Consider the following 27,863-nt stretch of genomic DNA (forward strand, 5'->3'; position numbering starts at 1 on the left):
TACACCTGACATTGTTTTGAAGTTTATACAAGTTCTTCAGAAAACTAGTGTTAAGTAATATGAAAATTAAAACATTTTGTTTCCGTTTAGATGATAAACCTAATCCTCGAAAAGATGAAATCTTTATAATTTAAACGACATAAAAGAAATAGTTTGAAACTTTTGCAGCTTCGCTTTACAATTTTCACATACGGCATTGAGTTGAAAATGAAATATACAATTGACGGCAATCATATTTTTGTCACTATGGAATTTTTGAGGAAGTTTTCGAAAGTGCAATTGGGAATTATAATTTAAATTTTTATAATTGCGATGAAAACAATGATTATTAGAAGTTTTGTATTGTGTAAATAACAACTGTATGCCTTTAATTAAGTCTGTTATTGTTAGAACTGTATTAGTGTAAAACAAAACTTCAGTAGAGATTAATATTGCCCTTACGTACTGTAGCATTATTGTATACTGTATTTAATATAGAAAAGGTAGCAAATATACAACGGACATCAAGAAAATGATTTACGCTAACTTTCTCAAGCGCTGACATAAAGAAAGCATAATGACATAAATGAATACAGAGTCGAAGTTCGGCACTGTAGGCAATTTTTGACGAGGCAAATTATTTTTGGAAGCGGAGTGCAAAATGGAGGGCTCTTCGTGGCTATTTTGAAGCTAGAGAAGCCAACCGCGCTCCAAGAACACATAAGTTGAAGCTGAATGTTATAACCCATGACCTATTAAGGACAAGGCAAATGTTTGTCAGTAATGGAAAAACTATAGACACACTCCACTCTTAGCAGCCTTGTCAGAACTGATGCGTTGCAGACTTCAGGTTAGTCTTACTTTAGAGATTTTTCATAAGTGTCTTAATACATTGAAAAGAAACATATTTAGCAAATATTTCACTTACATTTAAAGCGTCTGCAATATTTTACTATTTTTATGCAATATTAAATTTTTAATTATAGTGTGTCATGGGTTATTTAAAGTTTGTTTAGAATTTGCTATTACATGTATAGGATTCACTTTTGAAAATATGGCCTGTTACCAACTTACAGAAAATACTATTTTATGTGTTTTGTTTAGAATAGACATTCGATAAAATGCGTCCATTAAAAATTGCTTTGGTTTTACTTGTAACATTTAATTTGTAGGCATTTTTTGATTATTGGTAATTTATTCGGCATTTAATTCCATAATACATAAATTACAGAATGCGAGAAGTTGTTAAGTGTTAAATAAATATAACAATTTTATGATATGTCTTAAATATATACTTTGATTTGTGTGTAATTTATCTATATCGAGTGATGTTAAGTTCAATAAAATTGCTGAGTTGCAGACTTCAGGTTCGGACTTCCTCTTTCCAGTTCGAACCCAGTACCTCTTCGCACATTCTGGCGATGTAACATTATATCACAAGATTGACGCAAATGGAGGCCAGAATGTCTGAATCTCTCTATATTGTGTTTGACAAAAGAACTATATTCACTAAAGTAACCAAAACAATGGGCAAAGGGACCCATTCTACAAATTCTTCCAGTAAAATATTTATGATGTCTGCGTTAAGTATGTGATCATTATTTCTACTGGATGTCTCGAGTAATCAGAAGCGCCAAGTGCTTGTCCCCATCTAGAATACACAAAAGTGAAATTGATATGATATTTAGGATGATACAGAAATAACAGTACTAGCTTCTTGACCTTGATCGTATAGATCAGCTATTAAAGATTAAAATGAAAAGATGCATGTAACTTTACACAACTGACGTGTGCTGGTATATGCGATGAAAGAGTGTTATATATTCCGTCTCGTGGATGAACGACCCCATTGCCGATTGCAAGATGAATATTCTGTGCAGATTATAAATGGGGGAAATAATAACACGGTTTAACCATTATCTGGACGTACTATGTAAGATATTTTACTTTGGTCTTTTGGGGGTCAGAGTGGGGGTATATAATATGAGGTACCGTAGCTGACAAAATGTGGTCCCTTGATAAAGTTGCACTTGAAAAACTTGAAAAATCAATGTCGTATGTCCAGTATTATAATTTACATGATACGAACTATGATATCGAAAATGCATTTTATATTTCGTGTTTTGCAATTTCATCTGTTGAATTACATAGTGGTGGTTGATGTTCCATGTACTGTGTCGAATGTTTTGATTTTATCTGTTTAATTACACAGCAATGATTGAAATTTAAACGTTGTGTATCCAGAATACCTGTCTCAGACGTTAAGTCAAAATGTTTGCATTGAAAGTTCCATTTCATATGTCTAGGTTTTAGACTTTCGCTGATAAATAACAAAGCGGTATTTGAAAGTCCGATTTCCTATGTCGAGAAATTCTCATTAGTATGCAGGGCCGTACGAAGAAAAAAAATTCTTTAATAAAATTAGAAAGGGTTGTAGGGCCAGGGCCCCGGGGATTTATCCCCGGTTACTCCCCTTGTTGGCCCTGCGAGTAGGGAATACATTGTTTAACGGGTACTCCTGGATTTATTCTTGCACATGTTTATTCTTTGTGATGTTGATTACATTCCAGGTATTTTGAAATGTTTTCATGGAATGACTATCTGATCTATGATCGGGCCGAATATCCCCACCTCCCATCCTGCCAGATCAAGGTCTCCAATGAATTTTATTATGTGCATAATGTTTATAATTTTGTTAATAATTTTATATCTGAAATCCTTATAATGATAGCGACTATAAAATCATTTGGATACGATATTAGCAATAACTTGGCATGATTCAAAAGAGGCTGGAAACCTCCTAGGACTTTCCCATGGTATAGCTGGAATCAAGCTGCCGTCAAGCAACAGCTTCACGTTAGCGCAGTTGTGAGTGAATTTTCTTAGACAGTATTGTGACAGTTACGTATACTAACTGATTAAATACTATTTAAATAGCAATTTTTGAGTAATATGAAGTACGTAGAGTTTCTCATTATGAAATATGAACGCTCAAATATATTCGCATGTAGCCTAACGAATCGAAAGTCTCCATGTTAAACATAACGCTCTGTAGAGATCAACAGATCCCGAGAAGAATTACAGTGTCCTAAATTTGCATAATTATATGCAATATTGTGTCCATCTAAGTTAATGACGTAGAACACAACCACTCTACCAAACTGTGCAACATGTCAAGAAAGGAGAATACGATATTCTTCTCTTTCTGATCCCTTATGGCTTTCCTAATTACATTTTTATTTTGAGAGAAATGTTTAAATTTGTTTAAAACTACTTTTTATAGTTATATTTTAAAAAAGGCTTTGTTGTAAGAAAATGAATTAAATCGACGTACTTTGTACAGTAGTGCACCAAATCCTGATACTCGTTGTTTCAGCTTCCTACATAAGTATGTACAGTTTGTAAAACAAAACAACAATACAGATCGGAAGTAGGTGTGTTTGACAAATAAATATTTCAATATCAAAAGAAAGATATATATATATATATATATATATATATATATATATATATATATATATATATATATATATATATATATATATATATGTGTGTGTGTGTGTGTGTGTGTGATTTGGATTTGTAACGTAGCTTTAATAATTATAAAGTCATATCGCTACGATGTCTGTAGTGTGACAGTTTATAGTAACGTCTAGCACTGGGGCATCGTGCCTCAGACAGGTAGCATGATGTCCCACCCAGTCACATTATCCTGACACCAGGCCGACCAGTCCTAACACTAACCTTTTAAAGCTGAGCGACAAGCAAGGCAACTGTTAGTACCATTTTTGTAAGTGTTTGGTATGACTCAGACGGGGGTCGAACCCACTACCTCCCGCATTCGAGGTGGACTCTCTAACCACTAGGCCCACCGGAGCGGAGACACCTGGCATTGAGGTACAGTTTGACTGGGAGTAAGAAAAGAGCTGAAGTATTAATATTGAGACTGGAGTAGGACATCCGGGTCCAAAACGTCCATTAAGTCATATTTTTGGGTTGTTAATTACTTTCCATTACTACTGTTGTCATAAAAGATTGAAAGTAATGAAATATATTTACTTATAAAAATTAATTACCAAGACAACGGACCCACATTAGTAATTATAATGTGTAGTAGAGAAGATACACGCTCTATAATAAACTCAGATGTGGAAACTTTGTTATTACCCAGACTTGAGAAACCAGCTCACTCTTGAACTCAAGTCCAGAGCGACATTTAAGAGGGAGAGGAAGAAGAAGGACAAGTCATGGGCGGTAATAAGACCTGGAGGAGGAGGAATACAACCTTAAGAAAACATAGTTGACCACACTCTCCACATACTTAAACAGAGCAGACAAGAATAGGGGTAATAGATAGTTATCATACAAAAGCAAGTGTTGATATATAGTGAAACATTTTGATAATTGGCACACATTCCAATACGTTATTAATGTTTTGCACAAGTTATTGAATGCATACTTTCATTGTAGGACTAATTATTTTGCCAAAATGTGTATGTTTAAAATGCTTTACGTTTGTAGCTACTCCGCTTCACCCCACACCCATATATAAAGGAAGACCATAGACACATATACCGTAGAAAATACAAAGGCCACGTCATTCATATGGATGCCTTTTCTGACAGCAAATATAATACATGTCAGCTATTTTGTCTCCATCATGGAATACTAACATTTTATAAGGTGCAAAAACGGTTTTGTTTCAAGCGTGGAATTAATGTATTTAATGATCTAGGGCTAATGGATTAACAATGCAAACAACCATACTTATCAAAATATATGAAATGATGTAAATAAATGCTTGTGGTAGAATATTAATTTCGTGTGATCGTCTAACTATAAACGTGATAAAATTATTTCGCGTACATGTACGAGGTGTTATATAATTTTTACATACCAGCCATGGTTATACCTGATAACGATCTTAGTCGTTCACGTTTTTCTTTTTATTGTAGGAACTAATGTTTTAAGGCGTTGTAGAACATTTATGATATGTCTTCGTACACTTTTGAAATTATACCCTCAGTAAATAAAGCTGCCTTGGATGCATTAGATCCAAAGCTATTTAAAGTCAAAGTTTGTGGGGAAACAGTTATTATCCATGAAACTATATGAAACCATCACTGTAAATGGAATTGCTAGGAATGTAGATAGTAATATTTTTTAATGTGGTAATCTACACTGCATTCGATGCTTCGAATCACACTATATATCACAAACAAGTGAAAAGTTCTCATGTCAGTTATACAGTCAAAGCCCCACTTAGGATGTGCAAGGGTAATTGATAATCTGGCATTTCGCATTCCTAGTCATCCCTGTAATGAAGAATCTGACAGCATCCCAGGTGTCAAAAGATAGATACCACAAGATTATCACAGGCACGAGTCTTTCGTTTTAATCAGGTGTTGGGAAACTGAAAGCATATCTTTGCTACTAGTTACAGCGATCCTGAGAAAACTGACTTAGTTCATCATACAATACCTACCCAAGGTGACATCACATATAAGGAACAGTATAGGATAATTCCTCCAGGCATACACGAAGAAGTGAGGCAGCACGTTAAAGAAGTTCTATCTGCTGGTATCATTTGTGAATCTGAGTCACCTTATTCCTCACATGTAATACTTGTTTGAAAGTCCAATGGTGCAATTTTGATTTATAATGATAGAGAATGTTAAATAACAAAACTCGGAAGTAAGCATACATGCTACCTACGTATGCCGACCCCCTCCCCATCATATATATATATATATATATATATATATATATATATATATATATATATATATATATATATAGGCTTCTTCTGGATTCTTCCGTTAGCTCGATTTACATCAGCATATTGGCACATTGAGGTACCAAAACAAGATAAGCCCAAGACAGCTTTTAGCGTAGGAGATCTAGACCTTTATGAGTGGAACAGGATGGGTTATGGTCGCGGCAACCTTCAAAGGTTAATGGAGTAGTGTATGGGTGATATGCACCTAAAGGAGTGACTGATATTCCTTGACGAAAGCTTAATTTTTTCCCAGCCTGTTGAAAAATACTTGCAAGGAATTGAATACGGATTTTGACCTAAGTCTTTTATTCCTATGGTCAGTTCACACATGATATGGTAAATTTAAACGTTCATACTTTATATAATCTAATACGAACGCGTTATCTATGTGTACTCAAACATTAAGACTTAATGTATGCTTCACGGGGAATAGGAAATTGTACTGGACGCATACTAGTTAAGCGAGCCTCCTTTTCGAGGATAGGAGAGGATAGTGGCTTGATTTAAACTCAGTCTGACTCGTATCAGAATTCACTGACTAGCTTTGAAAGTCTTTTATGTATATTTAAAATTTACGTGTGAATCTATTTATATGTACCGTGGAGAATATAAAGAGAGGCAGTCACTAATGTTATTACAGAGTAATGCACAGATCCGATTTCTATATTGTATCATGAGGTATTTTTATTTGAATTTGGATATCGGTTGATTCAAACGTTACCTATCGCCCAGACTGATCCACAAAGGCACTGGATAAAAACGAAATGAGGAAGTAGAACATCGTGTTTTCTGCGAAAAGGACTCTTAATATAATAATGTCGTGACCCATGAATATTAATGTGAATATTTGTAGTTATATACAGTAAAACATGCATTAGTAGACACCTTCATAGAAAGTGAAACTACAGAAATAAAGTAGTACATACGAAAACTTTTGTTGTTGTTGTTGTTGTTGTTGTTGTGGGGTTTAAAGCCATTTTTCAGCAAACCATCGGCTATACATGGCGGCCAGTATTAATGGTGGAGGAAGAACCAGAGGAAACCCCCCGGAAAGAACCACCGTCCCACGAGAAGCTACTGGCAAGCTTTCTCACATACACACATTAGACCACTCGGCCACATGGGGCCCCAGAAACCTTTGATAAAGTTTCCCTTATTTAATACATGCCGTCCACAATGGGCACTGTTTCTATTCCCTTGATATGCATACAAGGAATTCAAAGTACTAACTTAAAAGAAGTAGATTTGTCTTCTATCGTATTATTTTCTATCCTGGTCTGAAAAATCAATGCAAGCTGTAATGATAGAAGCGTTTCCTAACACTCCAATTTTCTGCTATTTGATATTTAAGATGATTCAGTTATATATAAAATAATCTATGATCCCACAACTTTGAATGTGTAAAGATACTTTTAATTTGTAAAGATGCTGTGCAAGGAACAAGAATGAATGAGAAATGGAAAACTAAACAAAATATCGAAAATGCATGACAACAATGAAAACCATCTTGTAACTTTCATGATTTACTTAATGTATACAGTTTGTGAATTGACCAACAAGTAATTGACTTCAAATTAAAGCAATTAACATTGATCTTTATTCTTGTCCCGCTACTAACATTAACACTCCAGTCAGCAGAGCTGTTGCACATGCATCTAAGAGACGACAAAATGGTACACTGGAACAACTATGTGATAACTACACTTTAAGGTTTGAATGGACGAATCTGGTTACTGATAGAGAGCTGTGTGATATGAAATATTTGCACAATCAACGTAATTGCATAGTAAAATGGAAACAACTAGATACGGAATGTTAGTAGTATTATTGGCTTTTAACCGATGAAAATGAACAAACTTTAGTGAAATAAGTTAATAAATTCCATTTTTACATTCAAGTACTAAAATGTGGCCTAGTGGTTAGAGTGTCCGCCTCGGATGCGGGAAGTCGTGGGTTCGATCCCCGGCAGAGTCATACCAAAGACTTATTAAAATGGTACTATCAGTTACATCGCTTGGCGTTCAGCATTAAAATGTTAGTGTTAGAACTGGTCGGCCTGGTGTCAGGATAATGTGACTGCGTGGGACATCATGCTATATGTCTACGGCATGATGACCCAGTGCTAGACATCACAATAAACTGCCACATTTTTAGACATCGTAGCGATATGACTGAAACGTTGTTAAAACTGCTTTAAAAATCCAAATCACATTACATCACATCAAATATTTAATTAAGTTACATTATGGAAAAGAACGGGATCAGCATGTTAATATGACAAGTTATGTTATGAGAGGAGATATATTATGGGAATGAGAGGGACCAGTATGTTAAGATGAAAAGACATGTTTCGATAACGCCCCAATTAGTTATTGATGAGAGACCGAGAGACAGGGAGTAAAATGTTGATTAGGGTGTCTTGATAACTGGAGCCGGGAACGTCAGACAATTTTGACCATATGTTGATTATTGCAGATAAGGATATAGGCCGGACATGCTACTTTCTAGTGGACAAGAATAATTGGAAACGAAATACCAAAATTATCATAATTTTATATCATCTGTGCTTGATTTGAAAGACAAAGATCATGCAAACAAAAGAAACAAAAACGTTTATATTGATGTGAAGGTTGAGGATTCGGTCTAATTTACTTTTCGAAATAGTTGATTCATCTTCTGTCTGTTATAATATTGTGTTACATCTTTGGCCAAACAATGCAAAAAAATGTCATTTTGTCTAACAATAAAAAGGCACCTAGCATCTGGCACTGCCAATGACACCACGCAGCAAAAAACTATTAATGCATGGTTTCATATCTAGGAAACAAAATAGCTGCCACTATGTTTCAAACCTTCTTTTATTTTGTCTTTCAATAACTCTCTGCTATGTCTTGAACCATTGGAATCTAACAAATTCTTTTACTCTATTTTCCATCAACAGAGCAAAAGTTCATCTTCTCATGCATTAATAACGGTAATTGTTGCATTCCCTTCGATGCACACTATATTTATAGCCTGTAGACCTATTGGAAAACGTCTTTGTTAGCATTTAGCTTCAACTCATTTTACTGTTCAATTAATAATGCTCATTTAGATTAAACACGTTCCAACTAAGCTTTAAAATTTGGTTGCATCTGTCTGTCTGCTGATTTCTTTATGTCCTTAATGTATTCGTCAAACCTTCAATATCAAATTTCCTAGATTCTAATTTTGAATCAACGACTTATTCATAATTCGTAGCACTTTCAAATTCTCTTTATTGCTTTGCAGATAAAATAATATTTGCTCAGTTGGTGGTAGATTTCCGCTTTGATTCATTCGTGGTAATAATATATGAAAGTCGCATCCTCGATTGCTAATCAAATAACACATTTGTCTCTATTGTTTACATTTGTATTACCTCAGGATTTCGGTTTGCCGTCTTTGTACAACAGTAGGATATAAAGACTGTTGTAATGGTCTGTCTACATGTTTGTGGTCGTCATTGTAATGGTCTGTTGTAATGGTCAGTATACAGGTTTGTCATTTTGCGGTCGTCATTTATTTCCATATTTTGTCGAGACCAATGACTTGACGTTAAGTAGCAGGAAATCCTTCCCACCTCCAGCACCCCAAAACTTGATTCTAAGGTTCCCTTAAAAAAAAATTATTTAAAGGGAATTTCTCACACCCTCTCTCCTTCACCAACATTTGCGTCGGATGCATGGGCGGTTGCTAATCCTATAAGTTACTTCCATATTATTTTGTAGCTGTAGAGTAAAGCGCTCGATGTTTATTTTGTTTATTTATTATTGGGTATTTGTATTGTTTTCACCTACATCATGATAATATAAAATCTGTTGCATCAACTGATAAATGAGAGATAAATATTTGATACTGTGCAATATAATATTTTATAGCATTTTCTACAAATTATTTATATGCATTCATTAAAGTCGTCGAAATCGGAATTGCAAGTGCCTTATCAAACACATTTATTCATGTATCAGCTTTCATCAATGCTTTTTATTGTACAACATTTTCATAACCGAGTACATTCAAATTTCAGAACAAATCATTTTTACTATCCTTCTGTTCATGTTCGCTCTATTTAAATGGATATATATATATATATATATATATATATATATATATATATATATATATATATATATATATATATATATATATATATATATATATATAATTCGAAAAATAATTAGGTTCCATTGAAGATAAAAATAATATCAGTTTTATTTACCAGAATATTTAAATATATAAAGAAAGAGTTGGAAATTGAGCAGCAAATATCATCTATAACAAGATAGCTGGTTAAATGTAACTTACAAGCAGTAAAAATGACCAAAAGTCCAAAGAAAGTCGTTACAAACTTTATCAATATAATATGAACTAAATATCAAGTTCACTAGAGGTTGTCGGTAGTGCGTGTAACAGGTGGGCACATTTCTAGCAATTAATAGTTTAAATGAACTACATAACGGTAGAAGGAAGATATGAATTGAATCAGAGGTCATTAGATACGTTCTTGGATTTTCCCCATTTAAATTGGGATACTTTTATGAGAACAAAAAAAATTGCTTAATAACATTAAAACACATCAAGTTAAAACGATAATAAAAGCAAAACAAAGCAACTGTTTCCTGGCTGTTTGTAATATGTGTATTTCAACACATGACAATAATGTTGAGCAGAAACATAATTCATTGATTCATGAACATAAAAGAAAAGGTAGTCGGATTGTATCCATTGCTTCTTTATCACAAAAGTAATCATCACGAGAGAGAGAGAGAGAGAGAGAGAGAGAGAGAGAGAGAGAGCGAGAGAGAGAGAGAAGCGCAAGCTTCGTGAATAAGGGTACATCAGGATGAAAAGCAACCCATTTTAATTTTTATTTAGGTATCAAGTTAAATGTATTTAGTTGTACTGTTTCATAGCCGTACAACATAATCTAGAATGTTTTAGTGTTAGCAATGCATGCCTTTAAGAAAAAACCATAATTATTTATAAAGCAGAGCTGCAAAGAACAAATGGAATTCAAGTTCAAACGCAAGAGGGAATTGTTTCCTACAGTTATAGAAAAGGTTCAAGACATGTTACGCTACATGTATGTAGGACAGATGTAATGAATGTATTTGTTATCACCATACGCAAACGTGAGAGTGGCTGAAGTAAAGGGAATAAATAAATCTTTATTGAAGCTTTATAAAGCTGAACGCTTTCAGTGTGTATGTGTGTGTGTTTGTGATTTGGAATTTTTATCGTAGCTTTAACAATTTTTCAGTCATATTGTTACGATGTCTGCAGTGTGGCAGTTTATAGTGATGTCTAGCAGCGGGGCATCATGCCGCAGACATGTAGCATGATGTCCCACCCAGTCACATTATCCTGACACCAGGCCGACCAGTCCTAACACTAACCTCTTAATGCTGAGCGCCAAGCGAGGCAGCTGTTAGTACTATTTTTGTAAGTCTTTGGTATGACTCTGCCGGGGATCGAACCCACGACTTCCCGCATCCGAGGCGGACGCTCTAACCACTAGGCCACCGGAGCGGTTTAACGCTTTGAGAACAAATAAAGTAGCAGGACAACAACCTTACAGTACAAGAGAACATTAACTTAAGCCAAATTCTGACATTACTTGATCATGCAGTAATTTCTTAACGTCTATTTCACTGAAGCACATTGCAGAAATGGAGTAGAATCTCGTCTGAATCTTGAACTGATATTAACTTTACCCGGGGATTTAACAAATAAGCCAAAATATGTCATTATATGGGTCTCCTTCTTGTTCAATTTCGATAGATGGCTATAGCGCCCCTTAACGCTGAGTCCCATAACGATGCTGGGCAGTGGGTGTGATGAGCAGATGATGGTTCGTAGAGGTGCATGTTGGTCGGTAGGTGTAAACGCTGCTTAGTAATATGGTGTGTTGGTCAATAAGTGTGAGATTTGGTCGCGAAGACGGCAACTTTGTCAGTACGTGTGGGTGCAGTTTAGTAAGACGGAGTGATGGTTGGTATAAATTAGTTCTTGTTATTGAGATAGTTTGTCAGTTATTGCAGGCTGTTTTCTCTTTGTTGTTGTTGTTGTTGTTGTTGTTGTTTTACATTAACTTTCCACTTGGTCCCTAAACCGTTCACCCTTTTTAGTTTATGGGAGCTTTATTGCACACCATAACTCTCGTTGCCAGACGGTCATATTTACCCCAATTTATTTCCTATTGCTACTACTAACACCTATTTCTATATTGAACTACTATACCCGCTTCAGGACGATTTCGTTCTCAGAACAGTTATACTTGTATTTAGTAATCCTTTATTCTCTGTATTCCAAGGACAGTAACCCTTCACTTGTAATTTGTATCGATGATATGTTATATTACTTCAAAAGTAAACATGAAAATTTGACCCGTTGGCACTTTAACGCTTGTAAATACAAATGTACATATCACCTATAGATAGATGTTATACGTAACATTAAGTTAGTTAAGCTTTGAACCGCCCCGGTGGCCCAAGTGGTTACAGCGTCCACCTCGGATGTGGCATGTTGCGGGTTCGAACCCCGGCCGAGTTAAACCAAAGACTTATAAAATTAGTACTAACAGGTGCCTGTCTTGGCACTCAGCATTATGAGATTAGTGTTAGGACAGTCCGCCTGGTGTCAGAATAATGTGACTGGGTTCGTCATGCTACATGCCCTGGTGCTAGACATCACTTAAAACAGCCACACTGCATACATCGTAACGATATGAATACAATTATTAAAGCTACGTTAAAAATCCAAATAACACACACATAGCTAAGCTTTGATGAAACATGAATTTGTCATGTACATTTGAAACCACATTTAATTCGTGACCAATTATTTCACGTACATGTTGCTTTGAACTTATTCGCCCAAAATATGTATGAATTCACTATCAAATGGCACAAGTCTATATGTATTTTCTGAGAATATCCTTAAATTATAAATGGTAAAAAATAACTGATTTCTAGTATTACATTCTTGCAAGAATAAATGGACTGTTTTAAACTTTCTAAAAGGATATATAAAAAACAGATAACTTTATATTTGCCGTCGTATTTATATAATTTCATTTAGTAACCTTACTGCAAATAAGCGAGATTAAGCAGATAAAACCATGGACGACCTACAATTAAATGTATCCATTCACATCACATGCATGAGGATCTAACCTCGGTCGGCACACGTTTTACATAACATGGGTGAAACATTAAGTGCCCCACTGTACACCTCCTCGAAAACGTGTATGTTGCTAAAAGCAGATGACCTTAATTCACGCCAACAAGATATAAATAACATGACACGTGCATCACCTGAGACTAAGAAGTTTTTCTCTCATGACAAAGTGCAGGTGCTACTAGCTAAATGGTTTAGATAGTTGGTATAATGAGGAAACCAATAGTCGATTGGCAGAGTCCACGCGGTGGTGATCTGCATGCCTTACTGAAAACATTGAGTTCAGATATCTACAAGGACAAGATGAGTGACTACATTCGTTTTTGGCACACTTGCTTGACTGCATGTAAAAATGGACAGAGGTCTTAATGTACCATATATACTAAGTTATATATCATATCCAATCGTAAGCTTCATAGACACATTTCAAAATGTGATTTATGCGTCGTTTACATGTCACATTTCAGGTTGGCTAATTAGACGTTCATATACACTTTATTTAACACTTAAGTTTCTTTTGAATTGTCAAGGTCAAGAAAGTACCCTCCACTTCGACGAGGATATTTTGTACATACTTCATATCAGGGCAGCAAAAGCCATTTTAAAAAATCCAGTCCTAATTGGGCTGTCAAAACGATGTCTGAGTACACTTATTAGAATGTATTAGAAAGAACACTGCTGAGGGGATTCTTTGCTTGAGACCACGTTTTGGTGTACCTGTATAGGTTATCAAGTGTCAGTATAAAAGCAAACTATCATAAGGATGTATTAAGTGCAGCTGGAAGCCAACTGCGTAAATAAAACCACTAAATCACACTTAAAAGATGTTAACGGTGCTTAAAAAGTCATTGCTTTAAGGTTATCTCATGATGCGCGATATTTTGTGCGAAAGAGTTCATAATACAACAATATTTTGTGCGAAAGAGTTCATAATACACGATATTTTCTGTGAAAGCTTTCACAATACAATATATTCCAGGCGAAATAATTTATTATATGTTTTGTGAGAAAAAGGTGGAAATTTTTGTACAGTGTCCATTGATTGTACTCAATTGTGAATTCAGTAATAATTGTAAAATTACAGAAAAATCTTTGTTCAAGGGTGGGGCCCCGAGTGGCCGAGTGGTCTAAAGCGCTTTTCGTTACGGATCACTGCCATCTCACCTCTGTCTGCGGCGGTTCGAGTCTAAGATTCAGCCAATGTGGGTATGTGAGAAAGCTTGCCAGTAGCTTCTCGAGGGTCGGTGGTTCTTTCCGGTGTTTTCCCGGGTTCTTCCTCCACCATTAATACTGGCCGCCATGTATAGCCTATCGTGTGCTGAAAAATGGCGTTAAACCCCACAATAACAATAACAATTGTTCAAGGGTATACTTTTAATCTGCACCGTGTATATGACAACATGTACACGATAATTTGAGTCATATATGGCTTTTTACGATTAGTTTGAGTAATATATGGTTTGGCCTTGTTTTTTGTTTTGTTTATTTTGAACAAAAACATAAAGGTTTTAGTGATGCGCATTGGAATAAAGTGTGTCGACGATGACTCATCCAACGTTGTTAATTTATACTGACATACTTTCGGTCGCGATCCCGGAACACCAACAATTGCACAACTGCGGCGCCACATATACAGTAAGAGCCATTTTCGAAATGCAGTTTCAGTGTTTGACCGAATTATGATATGATGGCATATACAATCTTAAGGAACAAGTAATAAAGTGATTGAGACGATTTGCACTACAAGATAGACAATGTAAGGTATAGAAGAAATAGATGTAAACTAATTAAGAAAATATACTTTATAAATGCAATATTTTAGTATCAAACATTGGCAATATTAACATTTGAAATACTCTTTATTAAAATCAAGAAAAGCAAGAATACATAAAACAAGCTCATTGAAAATAACACAACAATTTCATGCAGTCATAGGATTCAAATTTAGCGTTGTTGTAGATGTACACGATGTTCTGTGAGTGGAAATGATGATGTCCCACTTCAAATAGATATATGTCTGACTGAGATTATTTCAATCATCGAGTCTGAAGACATAAACATAGCACATACATTTGTTAAAATCTTCTTTAGCAGTTAACAATTCAAATCCACGGAATTACAACTTTATAATGGAGAGATTGGTGTAATAAATTCAAAGTCCATATCGTCTCTAACGATCAGTACGCGAATTAAAAACATTTTATATGTGATGAAATAATACCTATAGTAGTTATGCAGCTTGCAGTTTTGGACCATGGTGCTGTGTAATGTAGAAAATATTCCATTTTTACGTCTATAGTTAATGTTGTGTTACGATAGATGGGACATGGACAACTAGACCACACAAGTGCATGCCCCTTGTCATCCAAGCTCATCACGTATCTGGATGGATGCTCTACTGCCAAGCTATCTTAATATATATCGAGTATACGCATGCGGAGGAAAGGTGGAGATGAAGAAAGATCTTCGTTTTATGACAGGCTCAATTGTTCCGTCAATTAACATTACAGATTCTGTCAACCATATTTCTACCTTCATCCTGGCTAGGTGAGACATGGGCACCATATTTTACGAGGTGGATATTGGAAGTGAGAATCTGCCTAACCGGACGGGTAATAGCCCGTTGTTAAAGCTAATATAACAATGAGATAATATGTCCGAAGATATGTCCTCTGGTCCAAATTTCAATGCAAAGCAGCCACGTTATTTGTTAACGTTGAAATGTAAAGAGAAAGAAAAGAATTACATTTCAATCCACTCTAAGAAGCCCAATCTGGTGAATGCTTCTGTCATCTCTAAGAGACTGCTTATTAGACACGGCCAATGATATTTTGTCATCTTTTGTCAGCCGCACTATTCTTTCTATGATGCTATTATGTTCAATGGACACAGAGACGATTTTGCAGTGTTGTATCACAGTACCAAGTAAGCTCTGATTTTTGTCCGTATATTTGTAAAGGTTTATGGACAGTGGAAACTCCTCAACATTTGGTACATTGTCAGAGGTTTGTGTACTGCCTCCTGGTGCATACCGATACTGGACCATTGCGTAGATGTAGTAGACGCCGGTAAGTGGTATCTTTATTTTTGTATCACTGTCGAGAATATCCCAAGACTTTCCCACCTTAACACTTTCCTTGGCATGAAAATCCCATCTGAGCATTACCATATCTACCTTCTGGCCCGGAAGACCATCATCTAAATACAGTTCATTAGTATTAGAATTATGCAGCTGGACGTTTTAACCGCAAAATACAAATTAGAAGTTGCAAATAAAACATTTACCAATACGGATAATCCTATGCATACAATTTATTGTTCGCTTTCTCGTTTATTATTTTTACTTTTGTTCTAAGCAAAAAGTTAATAATGCCTTAACATTGTACAATAAGCAAGGTCGAGATCTGTATTTTCCTGCATACTGTCTTGTCGTTAAGTAAATGTCTGTCTTGGTCTATATGTTACATACATACATACACACACACACACACACACACACACACACACACACACACACATACATACATACATACATACATACATACATACATACATACATACATGTTCTTTACTTACCGTGAAGCACATAAATAAATGGAATGGTACCCTTCAAACTTTCGAGATGGAGGGCAACCGTCTCTGACGAGTTTTGAATATTCTCTTTGATAGTGTCTTCAATCGATTTAATATCTGGAAATACAATGGCCAAATAATTTTCATTTTTAAATCAAAGGAAGGCAAATGTAAACGAAGGAATAAAAAGCTTGCAAAAGTTCCAATTACATTTGAATTCTTTTTACAAACGTACATGTTAAAAGCTTGTCATGAGATTCTCTCTCTCTCTCTCTCTCTCTCTCTCTCGATGGATCGATAAATGTGGGTGTATGCAACCCATACATGTTTTCTCATGTTCTGTTAAAGGAATATGTGTTCATATATTTAAAACAGATTGTTAGAGAGAGAGAGAGAGAGAGAGAGAGAGAGAGTGAGCACGTGTTAACTTACAATGCGGCAGTGCCTGGTTCCCTAGATTAGTCTGTGACATCTGAAAGAAAGCTATCGACTGGAAACTCACAATAACGTTTAGACAAAACGAAACAAAATATAATCAGTCCAATAACAAAAATAAGTCAAACAAAATATGCATGACGGTTGAATACCAATACTGATGCATACTTCATATGCAGATTTACTAAACACAGGGTCATTTCCGTGATTAACAAAACCATATACACGCAATTGATAATATCCTGATTGATTCAGTTATTTACCATTACAATTTGATTCATTTATTTATGTCTAATTAATTAAGTTATTCATTGATATATAATTAATTTATGTAGTTGTTACATGTCACACCTGTGCGAACTGTTTCTTGAAAAGTTTGCGAAGAAATAAAGAAAATCCCAACCCCACGCTCAATATTTCGATTTATTACTTACGATTTGTAAGAAAGTAAGAAATACTTTTATTATCTATTCAGATAAAACAGGAGCAGTTGAAATCAAACAGAATCTATGAATCAACCTGTTCATTTTCATGCATAGCTTAGTTGTATTGAAGTATATCTTCCTTACATTAAATAAACGTCCAAATGTTGTATTAATAAGTCCCTTTAACAATGTTCGTATTAAATTGCGATTTATAACACTCGAGGTTCTCACTTCCACCAACTTTGGTAATCCTTTGTTTAAAAAGTAAAGTTCGTTGGTTTAAAAAATTTAATAGCAGAACGATAACAATTAAAATGATATATGCAGTTGCATTTGACAATTAGAAAGAAACCATGAAATGGGATTGACAATTTTAACTTTAATTATGTGTGTGTGTGTGTGTGTGTGTGTGGTGAGAGAGAGAGAGAGAGACTGACCAAATTAAAAATGAAGGCATGGTTCACACAACAGCGACCGTTTTTGTTATTTTCTTTCAAGTACTTTTGGATAGGACTGTCATTTATACTGCCTCCTTTGAGCCTCTTCACTTGTTCCATAACGTCTTTGCATAGTGGACATTCTTGGTAAGAACGGTGATTAAAAAATATGAAACCGATTGCTGCAGTGGTTATTATGTTAAACACCACCAAAATGACTAAACAGGTCTTTATCTTTTCATTCGTAACACATGATCTGGGAGATGACACAGTGCTTTCTTCATCGACCATTTTATTGTCTTTAGTGTTGCTTAGTGCAGATTTTGTTACCGTTTTTGATGGTTGAGTCTCGCGCAGTAAAACATATGATTCTGGTGACGTTGCACAATGCCCGCATGACGCATTATGGCATGTATCATCAAGCAACGGTGCAGAGGATACTGGATCAAAATTTCGTTCAACCTCATGGTAGATGTTAGGATGACTTCCGAAACGAGTCGCCTGAAGGTTGGGACGAGCGTGGTCATGGCATGCATAGGAAAGACATTTCGGAAAGTTGTGCTGGCCCTCAGTTGTAGTTGAACTTGGATGTCCAGGTAATTGCTGATGATGGAGGACCGATCTTTGGTCAGGCGTAAAATCTGTATTATATGATTTACCTAGGATGGGGAAAGTAGTTCTTGTATTCATGTGCGATGCAATACAACTGCAATGGGAAGTCGTAATGCTATTTCCATCCGATTCACTGTAAGCAGGCCTATGTGTCTTGAATGTTGTATTATTGTTCCTGGTGGAATTTTCATGGATACGTGCCCTTGAATGTCGCGATGTGTAACTGTTGTCCTCAAAAATAGAGTTTCCATTCGTTTGATAGCTGGAGGTTGAGTCAGTGCTGACAAAAGTTGGAGCTGAACTGGTCTCTGTGTCATGGTTGATTTTGTAATCCGTTACACAATGGTGTCCGTCACTCATTAAAGAAGAGCCCAAGGAGAAATTAACACTTTTTCTTCGCATTTCGACGTTTCTTGAATTTGTGTCCTGATTATCTTCTGGTGGACTGCTAGTTGTCTGCGGACTACTTCCTGAGTTGTGTTTACATTTGCAAGAATCTCCAGAATCGTCGCTTGGCAACGGTTTAGAAATGATGTTTGATTCTACGTTCGGCAAACGATTAGAACTTACACTACACTGGTTGCTTGGCATCCTGAGGCTCAGGACTGAGTGGTTGTTCGTCGATCTGGTGTTGCAGACACCATAGACGTTGCTAAAAAGCAACTGATTACTCTTTTGCTCCATACCTAGTGAAAGGCAAATATGCGAATTAAATTTAATTGCTACAAGTTATTAATGAAAGTGAAATTGCCACAGAAAATGAAGCTGCCGTTAATGAATCAACTAGAACATTATTCACACGATTAAGGTAAAAACCTGTGTTTATACGGAATATATCTAATGTGCAACGATACGATGTCATACTCTGTTGAACATTTGAGTGACTAATGAAATGACAACTTTCGTATGCCACAAATTGACTGCAGTGACTTTCAAAGCACCCCCAAATTTGGGTGGTCTAGGGCTTTTCAACAGACTTTTAAAATATCGCCGAGTCTGCTTCGTCTAGTAATATGTTACCATATATTTAGTGTTATCGTATCAGTATACGAAATCGAAATACAAATATCTGAGTGTCTTAATGATGATTTTCAAAACAACATTAAGTCTAACCGGTTCAGTGAATTTTAAATTTGATTTTGGATGTATCATTACACTGGATGAAAGTACACATAAATAGAAAACGTCTATGAGTGTTACCGTACCATTATTTGAAATGATGATACACAAAATACGAATGGTCCAGGGACGTTCTCCTATCTGGAGACAAAAGTGTGAAACTCAAACATATTAGTTTTTGCCTGGAATTTTCCGTGTCCCGCCCCATATGAGACGGGGAAATTTAATAATATGAGATATCATGTGATCTTTGTTGAACTAATGTCCTCAGGTTATCTATCACACAGGAACATATGTGAAAGCAAATGATTCCAAAGTTTTAGACTAAGTCAAACCTCTTGACTTTCAATTGTTATCACGAAAAGCCTTCGTTAATACACGAACCTTTTCACAGGAAAATATGCTAGCACACAGGTGATCTCGTATATGACACAGGTGCGAGGTACTATTAATTAATCCTCACGGAGATTTGAACTAAAATTAAAAGCCACAACATCAGCAGCTGAGTCTGAAATGACAAAACTGTTTGATAAATCGAGAAATATCATAATTGGCGAATATTAATCGTTTGGAGCACATATTCATTTACAATAAAAGGTATCGAACGAAACGATATACTTAGATTTTAAAACTATTAACAAGTGAATAAGCCATTTTAATTACTTGCGATACGAGAGTTACTGCTTAGTTCTACCAGCCGTGATGAATAATGTCAAAATTCATTCCACATACTGAAGGCATTTAGTTAAACGTGTGGTTAGCTACAAGTTATATTTGGAAATTTGTTTATCGTATTTTTAATTTTGTCAAGGTGAAGCTTTTCATGTGCGATCTAACTTCACATCGATACTATTATAGAAGGGGATCCACCCGGTAAATCCTCAAGCGGCATGAATAAACAAATCGTAATTCAAGCGTATCGTACCACAGTTACCATCTATACCCGTGAAGAAAATAAAAATGTAATCTTCGAGCAGCATATATAAGTTTCCATCCTTCAGAATCAGCTGACGTAACGGGAGGTTTTAATCTGATGTTATATGAAATTCTTATGGTTTTGAACCGTATCGGGCGTCCACACATTTTAATTTAAATTGGTATGCACACATTATTAAAACTCGGCTTGTCTTGATTTCGAAAAACGAAACATAGCAGTCAACCAATCAGTGACCCATTTTTTTGTGTGTGAAAGAAACAAGTAAAATATATTTCCTGATGCGATTATTAATTTAACCTTTATATCGCTTTAAGACCTACCGATATTTAAGGGCTGACACCATCCATTTCGTTTTGTGTCTTCCTTTTGAAATCATTTCTTTATTTTTCTTTTATACTTGTTTTGTCCAGTAGCATTTTAAGCTGCATTCGAGTACGATTTTGAGACTTAAATTTTATTTTTAATCTAAACGCCAAAGTAATTCAACACTAGCGAATGATTTAAGACATAATCTTAGTTATACCTTTCTGATCTTTGCTAGTACAACATCTTGATAGTCATACAATTAATTACCAAGAAGGGTTCACTTTCAGATTTAAAACAGTAAATCATGAGATATTAGCTAATATAATATTTAAGGTTGATTAAAAAATAGCCATAATCATACACTTTGTGATATATGCATCGACTTTAAAATACAACCCTTCTTTTAAAAAATGGAAAATATATGACACGAGATGTGTTTTGTTTTCTTCCACTTTTACCTCACTAGCCGTACAATTAGTGATTTTTACCCACAAGATAAAATTTAAATGGCCATAAATTTATTACTACTACTAAGACTGCTGCTGGTGCTACTAATAATAATGTTACTGATATAGCAATGTAATTACTACTACTATTGCTACTCCTGTTTTCAACACCAGTACTGCCATTACTTCTGTAGCAGTTGCTACTGATATTAAGCTAACAAAAGCTATTATTAAGAGAACTGTAGCTACAAGTGCCGCTATTACTGCTACTACAGGAAGCCGCGATGGTTCAATGGTTAGTCCGTTGAAGTCACGACCGAAACGATGCGGGTTCGTATCCTACCATCGGGACAATACCGTGGTGTGTCCTTTGTCTAAGCATTTTACTCCAATTGCCTCAGCACTAAATAACCTACATGTGTTACTTTGCTGTAAAGTACCAAGCCGACCAGCTGCTACTACACTTTCCCCTACTATTACTAATACTACTACTATAACTACTGTCACTACTACACAATCCGCGACTGTTAGTATTTATGCTGCTTCTGTTTGAGTTGATGCAACTAAACCTCTTACCACCATCGCTACGACTAGTGCAAGTTCTTATCGCTATCACTTTTACTAGTCGAGTTCTTAAGACCATCACTTCGACTAATCTGAGTTACCTTTGACTTTTCCCATCCCATGCTGCGTGTGAGATCAAAGGGCATTCTCGATAGGCAACGCACTCTGACCTCACGAACCAATACACGTGTCGAAATATTTAAATGAGTTAGGAAATATTGAGAAAACTCGGCATACACTACCACCACAGCCAACAACTAAGGCACTACCCAACTACAACCTCAAGCGTAACTTTTACTAATGCTGCACCTACTAATACTACAATTACCACTACTGCTACTGATACCCTTACATCTCTTAAAGCTTTTAATACCCCTACCACCAACAAAATTACAAGCATTACTACTATTCATGCTACCAATGTTACTGTCACAAGTCATGTGTCGATAAAATCAGACAAGAACGTAATATGAACGTGGGGTAGTAGGTTATTAACTGTGCCCAATAGCCGATTAGGAGTACGATCATACACGGAAAACATGTTCCACAGAAGTGCATAATCACGTAGTGACGAAAACATTATCTCGAATAGTTAAGATATAGAACTTTTCCTTAGAATCACAACCTGTATTGCTCATATTATCGTGACCTAATTAAAGAAGAGTGGCAATCTCTACTGGAATTATAATAAAAACAGTAAGCGAATGACTAAATGGTCTTTCTCTTACTTATAACCAGAGTTTCTGTCAAATATTTGATCAACAACACTAGCAAAAACAAGTTTTACAACAACACCATGAATAGTCAAAATGAAACTGAGATCAAACAGAACTAAGGCTATAGCGGCAACGAAATTAATGGTAACTGCAAGAAACATTAAACGTGCTTACATATTCTTGACGTTGTTTTTATCATTACTAAACTAATTTACCCGTAGTGAAGTGCACTTACCTCTACAGTAATGGACAATCAAGTTACAAAGATTCAAATTTCTTTATATGTTATCTGCATTGGTTAAAAGTATTCAAACCTAACTAAAGATTAGTGCATGTGCATAAGTAAGTAACTTAGAAAATATAAAATGTTATGCCAACATACATTCATAAAAAACTAATTCAGCATTTATCAATCAACCAATACTAGCCTGCAACAAAATGACGACGACGTTAGTCTTATCACTTTGGAATACAAAACCTAATTACGGGGCATTTATTCTACTACTACTACTACTACTACTACTACTACTAGTGCTGCTATTACTACTACTACAACTACTACTACGGTACTTCTGCTTCTTCTTCTTCTTCTTAGTATTATTATTAACCGTGGCCGGCTGAAGCTGCCACCTTTGCCGCATACAGTGTGCTTAATGACGTTCATCAATCTTAAATACTGTGATAAAAGCTACAAATTAATTATTTATACATTTTAAGCATTGATGTAATATTCGTGTCATGTACGTTTGTTCCATTTGAATGAGCGTCGTCCTCATTTCTAGAACTTCATGTCCGACCCAATACTGTTGCAGATTATATATATATATATATATATATATATATATATATATATATATATATATATATATATATATATATATATATATATATATACATTCTACATGAGTGACATTCGAACGCAATTATTTTTGGTGGGTGGGGGTGGCAAGCAAACGGTTAAATAATATTAAACGAATCTCACGAGCTTCATTTAAAATGTACAAAAAATTAGAAAATTATATTTATCACGTGCCAAGAAGACTACCTGTTATCAATACAACCCCACACAGATTCCGTGAAACCACTTTAAAGTACATTAGGATGCTTCGGATATTCCGCTTCGGTTCTTCACTACGTTATTGTATCATTCTCGTCGTTATAAGGCGTTGCTACACGTGTCGCATACTTATGATAACAATGCAATATAGTTTTAATAACCTAAAACTCGATGGTCTTGAGAAAAAAATGTTTCATTCAATCAGGAAGCATAACTTCAGTAAACTATGATATATAGAAGGGGATGGGGTAGACTCCTAGCATTCAGAGCTTATTTGCTGACCCTGATTATTAGAATCATTGTTTCCCATACCATATAATGCCGATGAAAGTTTTTAACATATTTATCGACTATAAAACATTAGTTTCCATGTGCATCTTAAATGTGCCCTTTAAAATAGGTGAGTAATCATTAGAAAGAAAATAAATTATTGTTTCTTTTGTGGATTGAAAGCTATTTTCAGTGCAAGATAGGTTAAACATGGCGACCAATATAACTGGTGGAGGAAGAACCCGGGAAAATCCCAGTAAGAACCACCGACCCACGGAAAGCTAGTGGCACGTTTTCTCACATACCTACATTGGCTGAACCCTAGACTCATACTCACACGGACAGATGTGATATCGGTAAAGGCGAGCACTTTAGACAACTGGGCCACCCAGGGCTCCAGAAAAAATAAGTCATGGACCAGTATGTGTATTTTATGATTTCGTGAAAGTACCGAGCTATTTACTGTTTGTAGGAATAATGGCAGGGCTCCATGCCTTATCTTGATAGTACATTTTAACTTATCTCAGTTCATTTTCTTGCCTTTTAAAAGCATACATACATGTGATTAAATTACGTTAAATTACGTTTTGTTTGTATTTATCTAATATCAAATAAATCCACATTTTGAATACGCCTTTCTTGCATCCATTAAGTAATTGTCCTACATACCAGATCACTAGCAAACAATGTCTCAAAATATAAACTATTAATATGTTTAGAAAATATTAATGTGCAGATGTAAACAATATACATTCCTTATCTTTAAAGTGCATGAGTATGTGCCTGAGTTTGTAGATAAAGCAACATAACTTACCTTGTTTATATTCAGTAGTGTTGAACTTTACCTGTTTAATGTATACATACATACATATATTATCACCGGTGGCCTCGATTAAACCTAGACAGGTATACCCATGGGTTTAAAAGATAAACACTTTTATGTGTGAACCGAAAACGGGTATAGATATTTTCCATAAAATGATCATATCCTATAGAGAGTTAATCATTGTGAAGGTCGTTTACAAAGCCGCGAGTGCAGAAATAATGGGCTCAGGTTGTGCACTTTTATAATGCATGCATAGAATCACATTCACTCCGACCCCACATGCCGCAAACTTCTCTTCGTAAACGTTAAAGATAATGCTCAAAAAGGTGTCTTTGTTTTTTTTTATTTTAAATTTCAGTTAAATATCAGTTTTCTGGATATGTAAATTATCGTTATTCGTACAACATAAAGAACTCATACAATTTGTATCTAGAGTAAAATGTTGGGATTCATTACAATACCATCTCTGTTATAATTTCCTGTCATTGCTTGTAGAAGTACCATATGTGGACTGAGTGTTGCCCTGTGTGCTACTATTAGAAACAATTGCTAACCAAGGCAGCTAATCAGAGGGGATAGAAAGCAATGAAAGGAAATTATAACAAAGATGGTATAGTAATGAATCCCAACATTTGACTCAAAATACAAATTGTATGAGTTCTTTATGTTGTACGAATAATGATAATTTACATATCCAGCGAACTGATATTTAACCTACATGCGGGAGGTCGTAGGTTCGATCCCCGTCCGAGTCAAATCAAAGACTTACAAAAATGGTACTAACAGCTGCCTCGCTTGGCGCTCAACATTAAGAGGTTAGTGTTATGACTGGTAGGCCTGCTGTCAGGATAATGTGACTGGGTGGGACATCATGCTTCATGCCTGCGGCATGATGCCCCATTGCTAGACATCACTATAAACTGCAACACTGCAGACATCGTAGCGATATGACTTAAAAAGTGTTAAATCTACGTTAAAAATCCAAATCACACACACACACACACACACACACACACAAAATACAATACACAAACAATGTAATTGAGTTCATGCATTATTCCAATAATAAATAAATATAAAAAACCGTAGATGCATCAATACAGAATGACAATATTAATGCGCACATCGTTCCGCCCAGCAACTTATTAACTTTGTCGCACGCCAGCATTAGTCTAAAACAGAATTGTCCTCTTAGTCTACTTGAAATTTAGAGTCATATTGTGAATGAATGCGCATTGCTACATAGAGTTTGGTTGTTTTTGTCGATTCTACTACATTCTGCTCATTATGGACTGGATTTAGCTGTGTCAATTCCACACAACGTTACCCTGATTTTGGCAGGGAGGGGCACGTCTTGATTCAGATGCATGTGTGTTTCTGATTTGTCATTGAATTTTAGGAATCATAATGTGGAGAAAATGTGAACTATTTCAATTGAAATTATCAGAAAGATATTATGGAATATCACGTTCATTTCATTTTGAGTACGATAAGGAGAATATTATTGCAGTTGGAAATGTAGCCGAAATTACAGTACAATAGCGCGGTATGTAATCAAGTTTCAGAACCCATGACTTAGCTCATGTAATTCGGATTTGCAGAATTAAAAAAGTACGGTTTGAGAAAATTCAAGATGCAAAGATGTAAGTATATTTGTTGTTATTGTTGACATTGCGTGTGCTTTTTTAAAACGCAACTCGTCCACGTCCTTAAGTTTATCATATATACATTCAAACGGACGAAACAGCTTGTTTAGGCCATTCACAAACAAAACTAATCAACCAAAAACTAAATCGTCTACTGCATGAGTGTACATGGTTTGTTTACAAAGAAGTTCCTAATACACTATTTTAGGCTCAAGTGTCGTGCATGTGTGTACAATATCAATGTGTTCAGTATCGTAAAATACTGCATAAAAATTGGCAATGCTATTGCAAGGGAGATTAAAAAAACCGCATATATATCTGACTTGACGTTATGGTGTCATTCCCGGTGCTATATGTTGTTATTATATGTGTGTATTATGACAAAATAGCCGTGCGATAAAATATATTTCATTCAATCTACAGGCACAACCATATATAGTCGAAAACAGTATGTTAGAGGGGGTTGACTCAGGGTATAGAGAGTTTATTTTCTCACCAAATTAATATTATTGTCTTTTTCTATAACACAGAATAATGGACACAGTTTTGAACATTCATACTGCCAAAAAACATAAATGTGTCTCAGAACTGTCCCTCAAATGTTTTGTTTTTTTTTAAATATAGTTTTAAGAGAAGAACTGTCAGTTAGACCATTGGTCAAAAAGTACATTTTATGTTTTCCTGTTCATACCGAATACTTTACTTCCTCAAGAAAAAGTGGCAGTATTTCCGTTCCATGCATTATCTTGGTATTGCACCCTAATTCACTTAAATTTTCAATCTTACCCTTTAAAGAAAACTGCAGACATGACTGAAACACTTTCACTCTGTGTTTGTCTATTAATGAATAAATATACAGTGTTTCCCCTACATTGAGTAATTGCTTATCGTACCCTATAATTTAATTAATTTCTATCAATAACTGCCTTAAAATCTTTCATTTGTCTTAGAATGAAAATTGGTAATATGTTTAGAATTAAAAACACGAGTGTAAACTTCATGGAGTCTTTACATTTTGGGTTCCTGAATATCTGCTTTTGTTTGTAAATAATACACAACACACACACTTATTTACATGTAGGTTAGTTGAACTTTGTACACATGATGTACACATCTATACACATAACGTCGGTCAAGGTGACATATCTATGGGTTTGAAATGAAAGATGTTTTATCAATATATACGGAAAGGCGTATCGAATTACGTTTTTCTATATAACATTTTCTTAGCATTAAAAGTTGTACATTATTAAGGTCGTTTACAGCACGCCAAAGTATCACTCAATTATCGGGCTCGTATTACCTGGATAAAGTCACGTCCACCCTCTAAAACACCTGTCAAGCTCGTGGAGCAGAGGTTTGTTTTTCTCGTTTTTTTAATAAAATAAATTCTTAGTGTGTCTTAACTTTCGTTATTGCTTTCACCTACACAATTCGTACGATATGGATATATTCTTAGTTGTTGCAACACATACACATACACATACTCTCTCACACAGTATTTCTTTCCGTTGTCTTCAGTCTTTTGTCATCTGC

The 27,863-nt window shown here is 35.3% G+C and overlaps 1 protein-coding gene across 3 annotated transcripts; it reads right to left on the minus strand.

The window, feature by feature from the left end:
* Nucleotides 1–14,745: 14,745 nt before the first annotated feature.
* Nucleotides 14,746–24,747, minus strand: LOC149799467 (uncharacterized). 3 transcript variants are annotated; one of them, XM_089958832.1, is made up of 5 exons: nucleotides 24,670–24,747; nucleotides 17,829–19,126; nucleotides 16,964–17,003; nucleotides 16,535–16,648; nucleotides 14,746–16,156 (listed from the first exon to the last, which is right to left on the minus strand). In XM_089958832.1, the coding sequence occupies exons 1-5, from the start codon at nucleotides 24,719–24,721 to the stop codon at nucleotides 15,708–15,710; spliced, it is 1,953 nt and encodes a 650-aa protein (XP_089814958.1). In that variant the 5' UTR covers nucleotides 24,722–24,747; the 3' UTR covers nucleotides 14,746–15,707. The 3 variants fall into 3 exon arrangements, with proteins under 3 accessions (XP_089814958.1, XP_089814959.1, XP_089814960.1); XM_089958833.1 differs by lacking the exon at nucleotides 24,670–24,747 and adding an exon at nucleotides 19,944–20,411; XM_089958834.1 differs by lacking the exon at nucleotides 16,535–16,648.
* Between the last annotated feature and the right edge of the window lie 3,116 nt (nucleotides 24,748–27,863).

The sequence above is a fragment of the Sinohyriopsis cumingii genome, chromosome 5 (assembly GCF_028554795.1).
Source record: "Sinohyriopsis cumingii isolate HCF-2022 chromosome 5, ASM2855479v2, whole genome shotgun sequence".
NCBI classification, from domain to species: Eukaryota; Metazoa; Mollusca; class Bivalvia; order Unionida; family Unionidae; genus Sinohyriopsis; species Sinohyriopsis cumingii.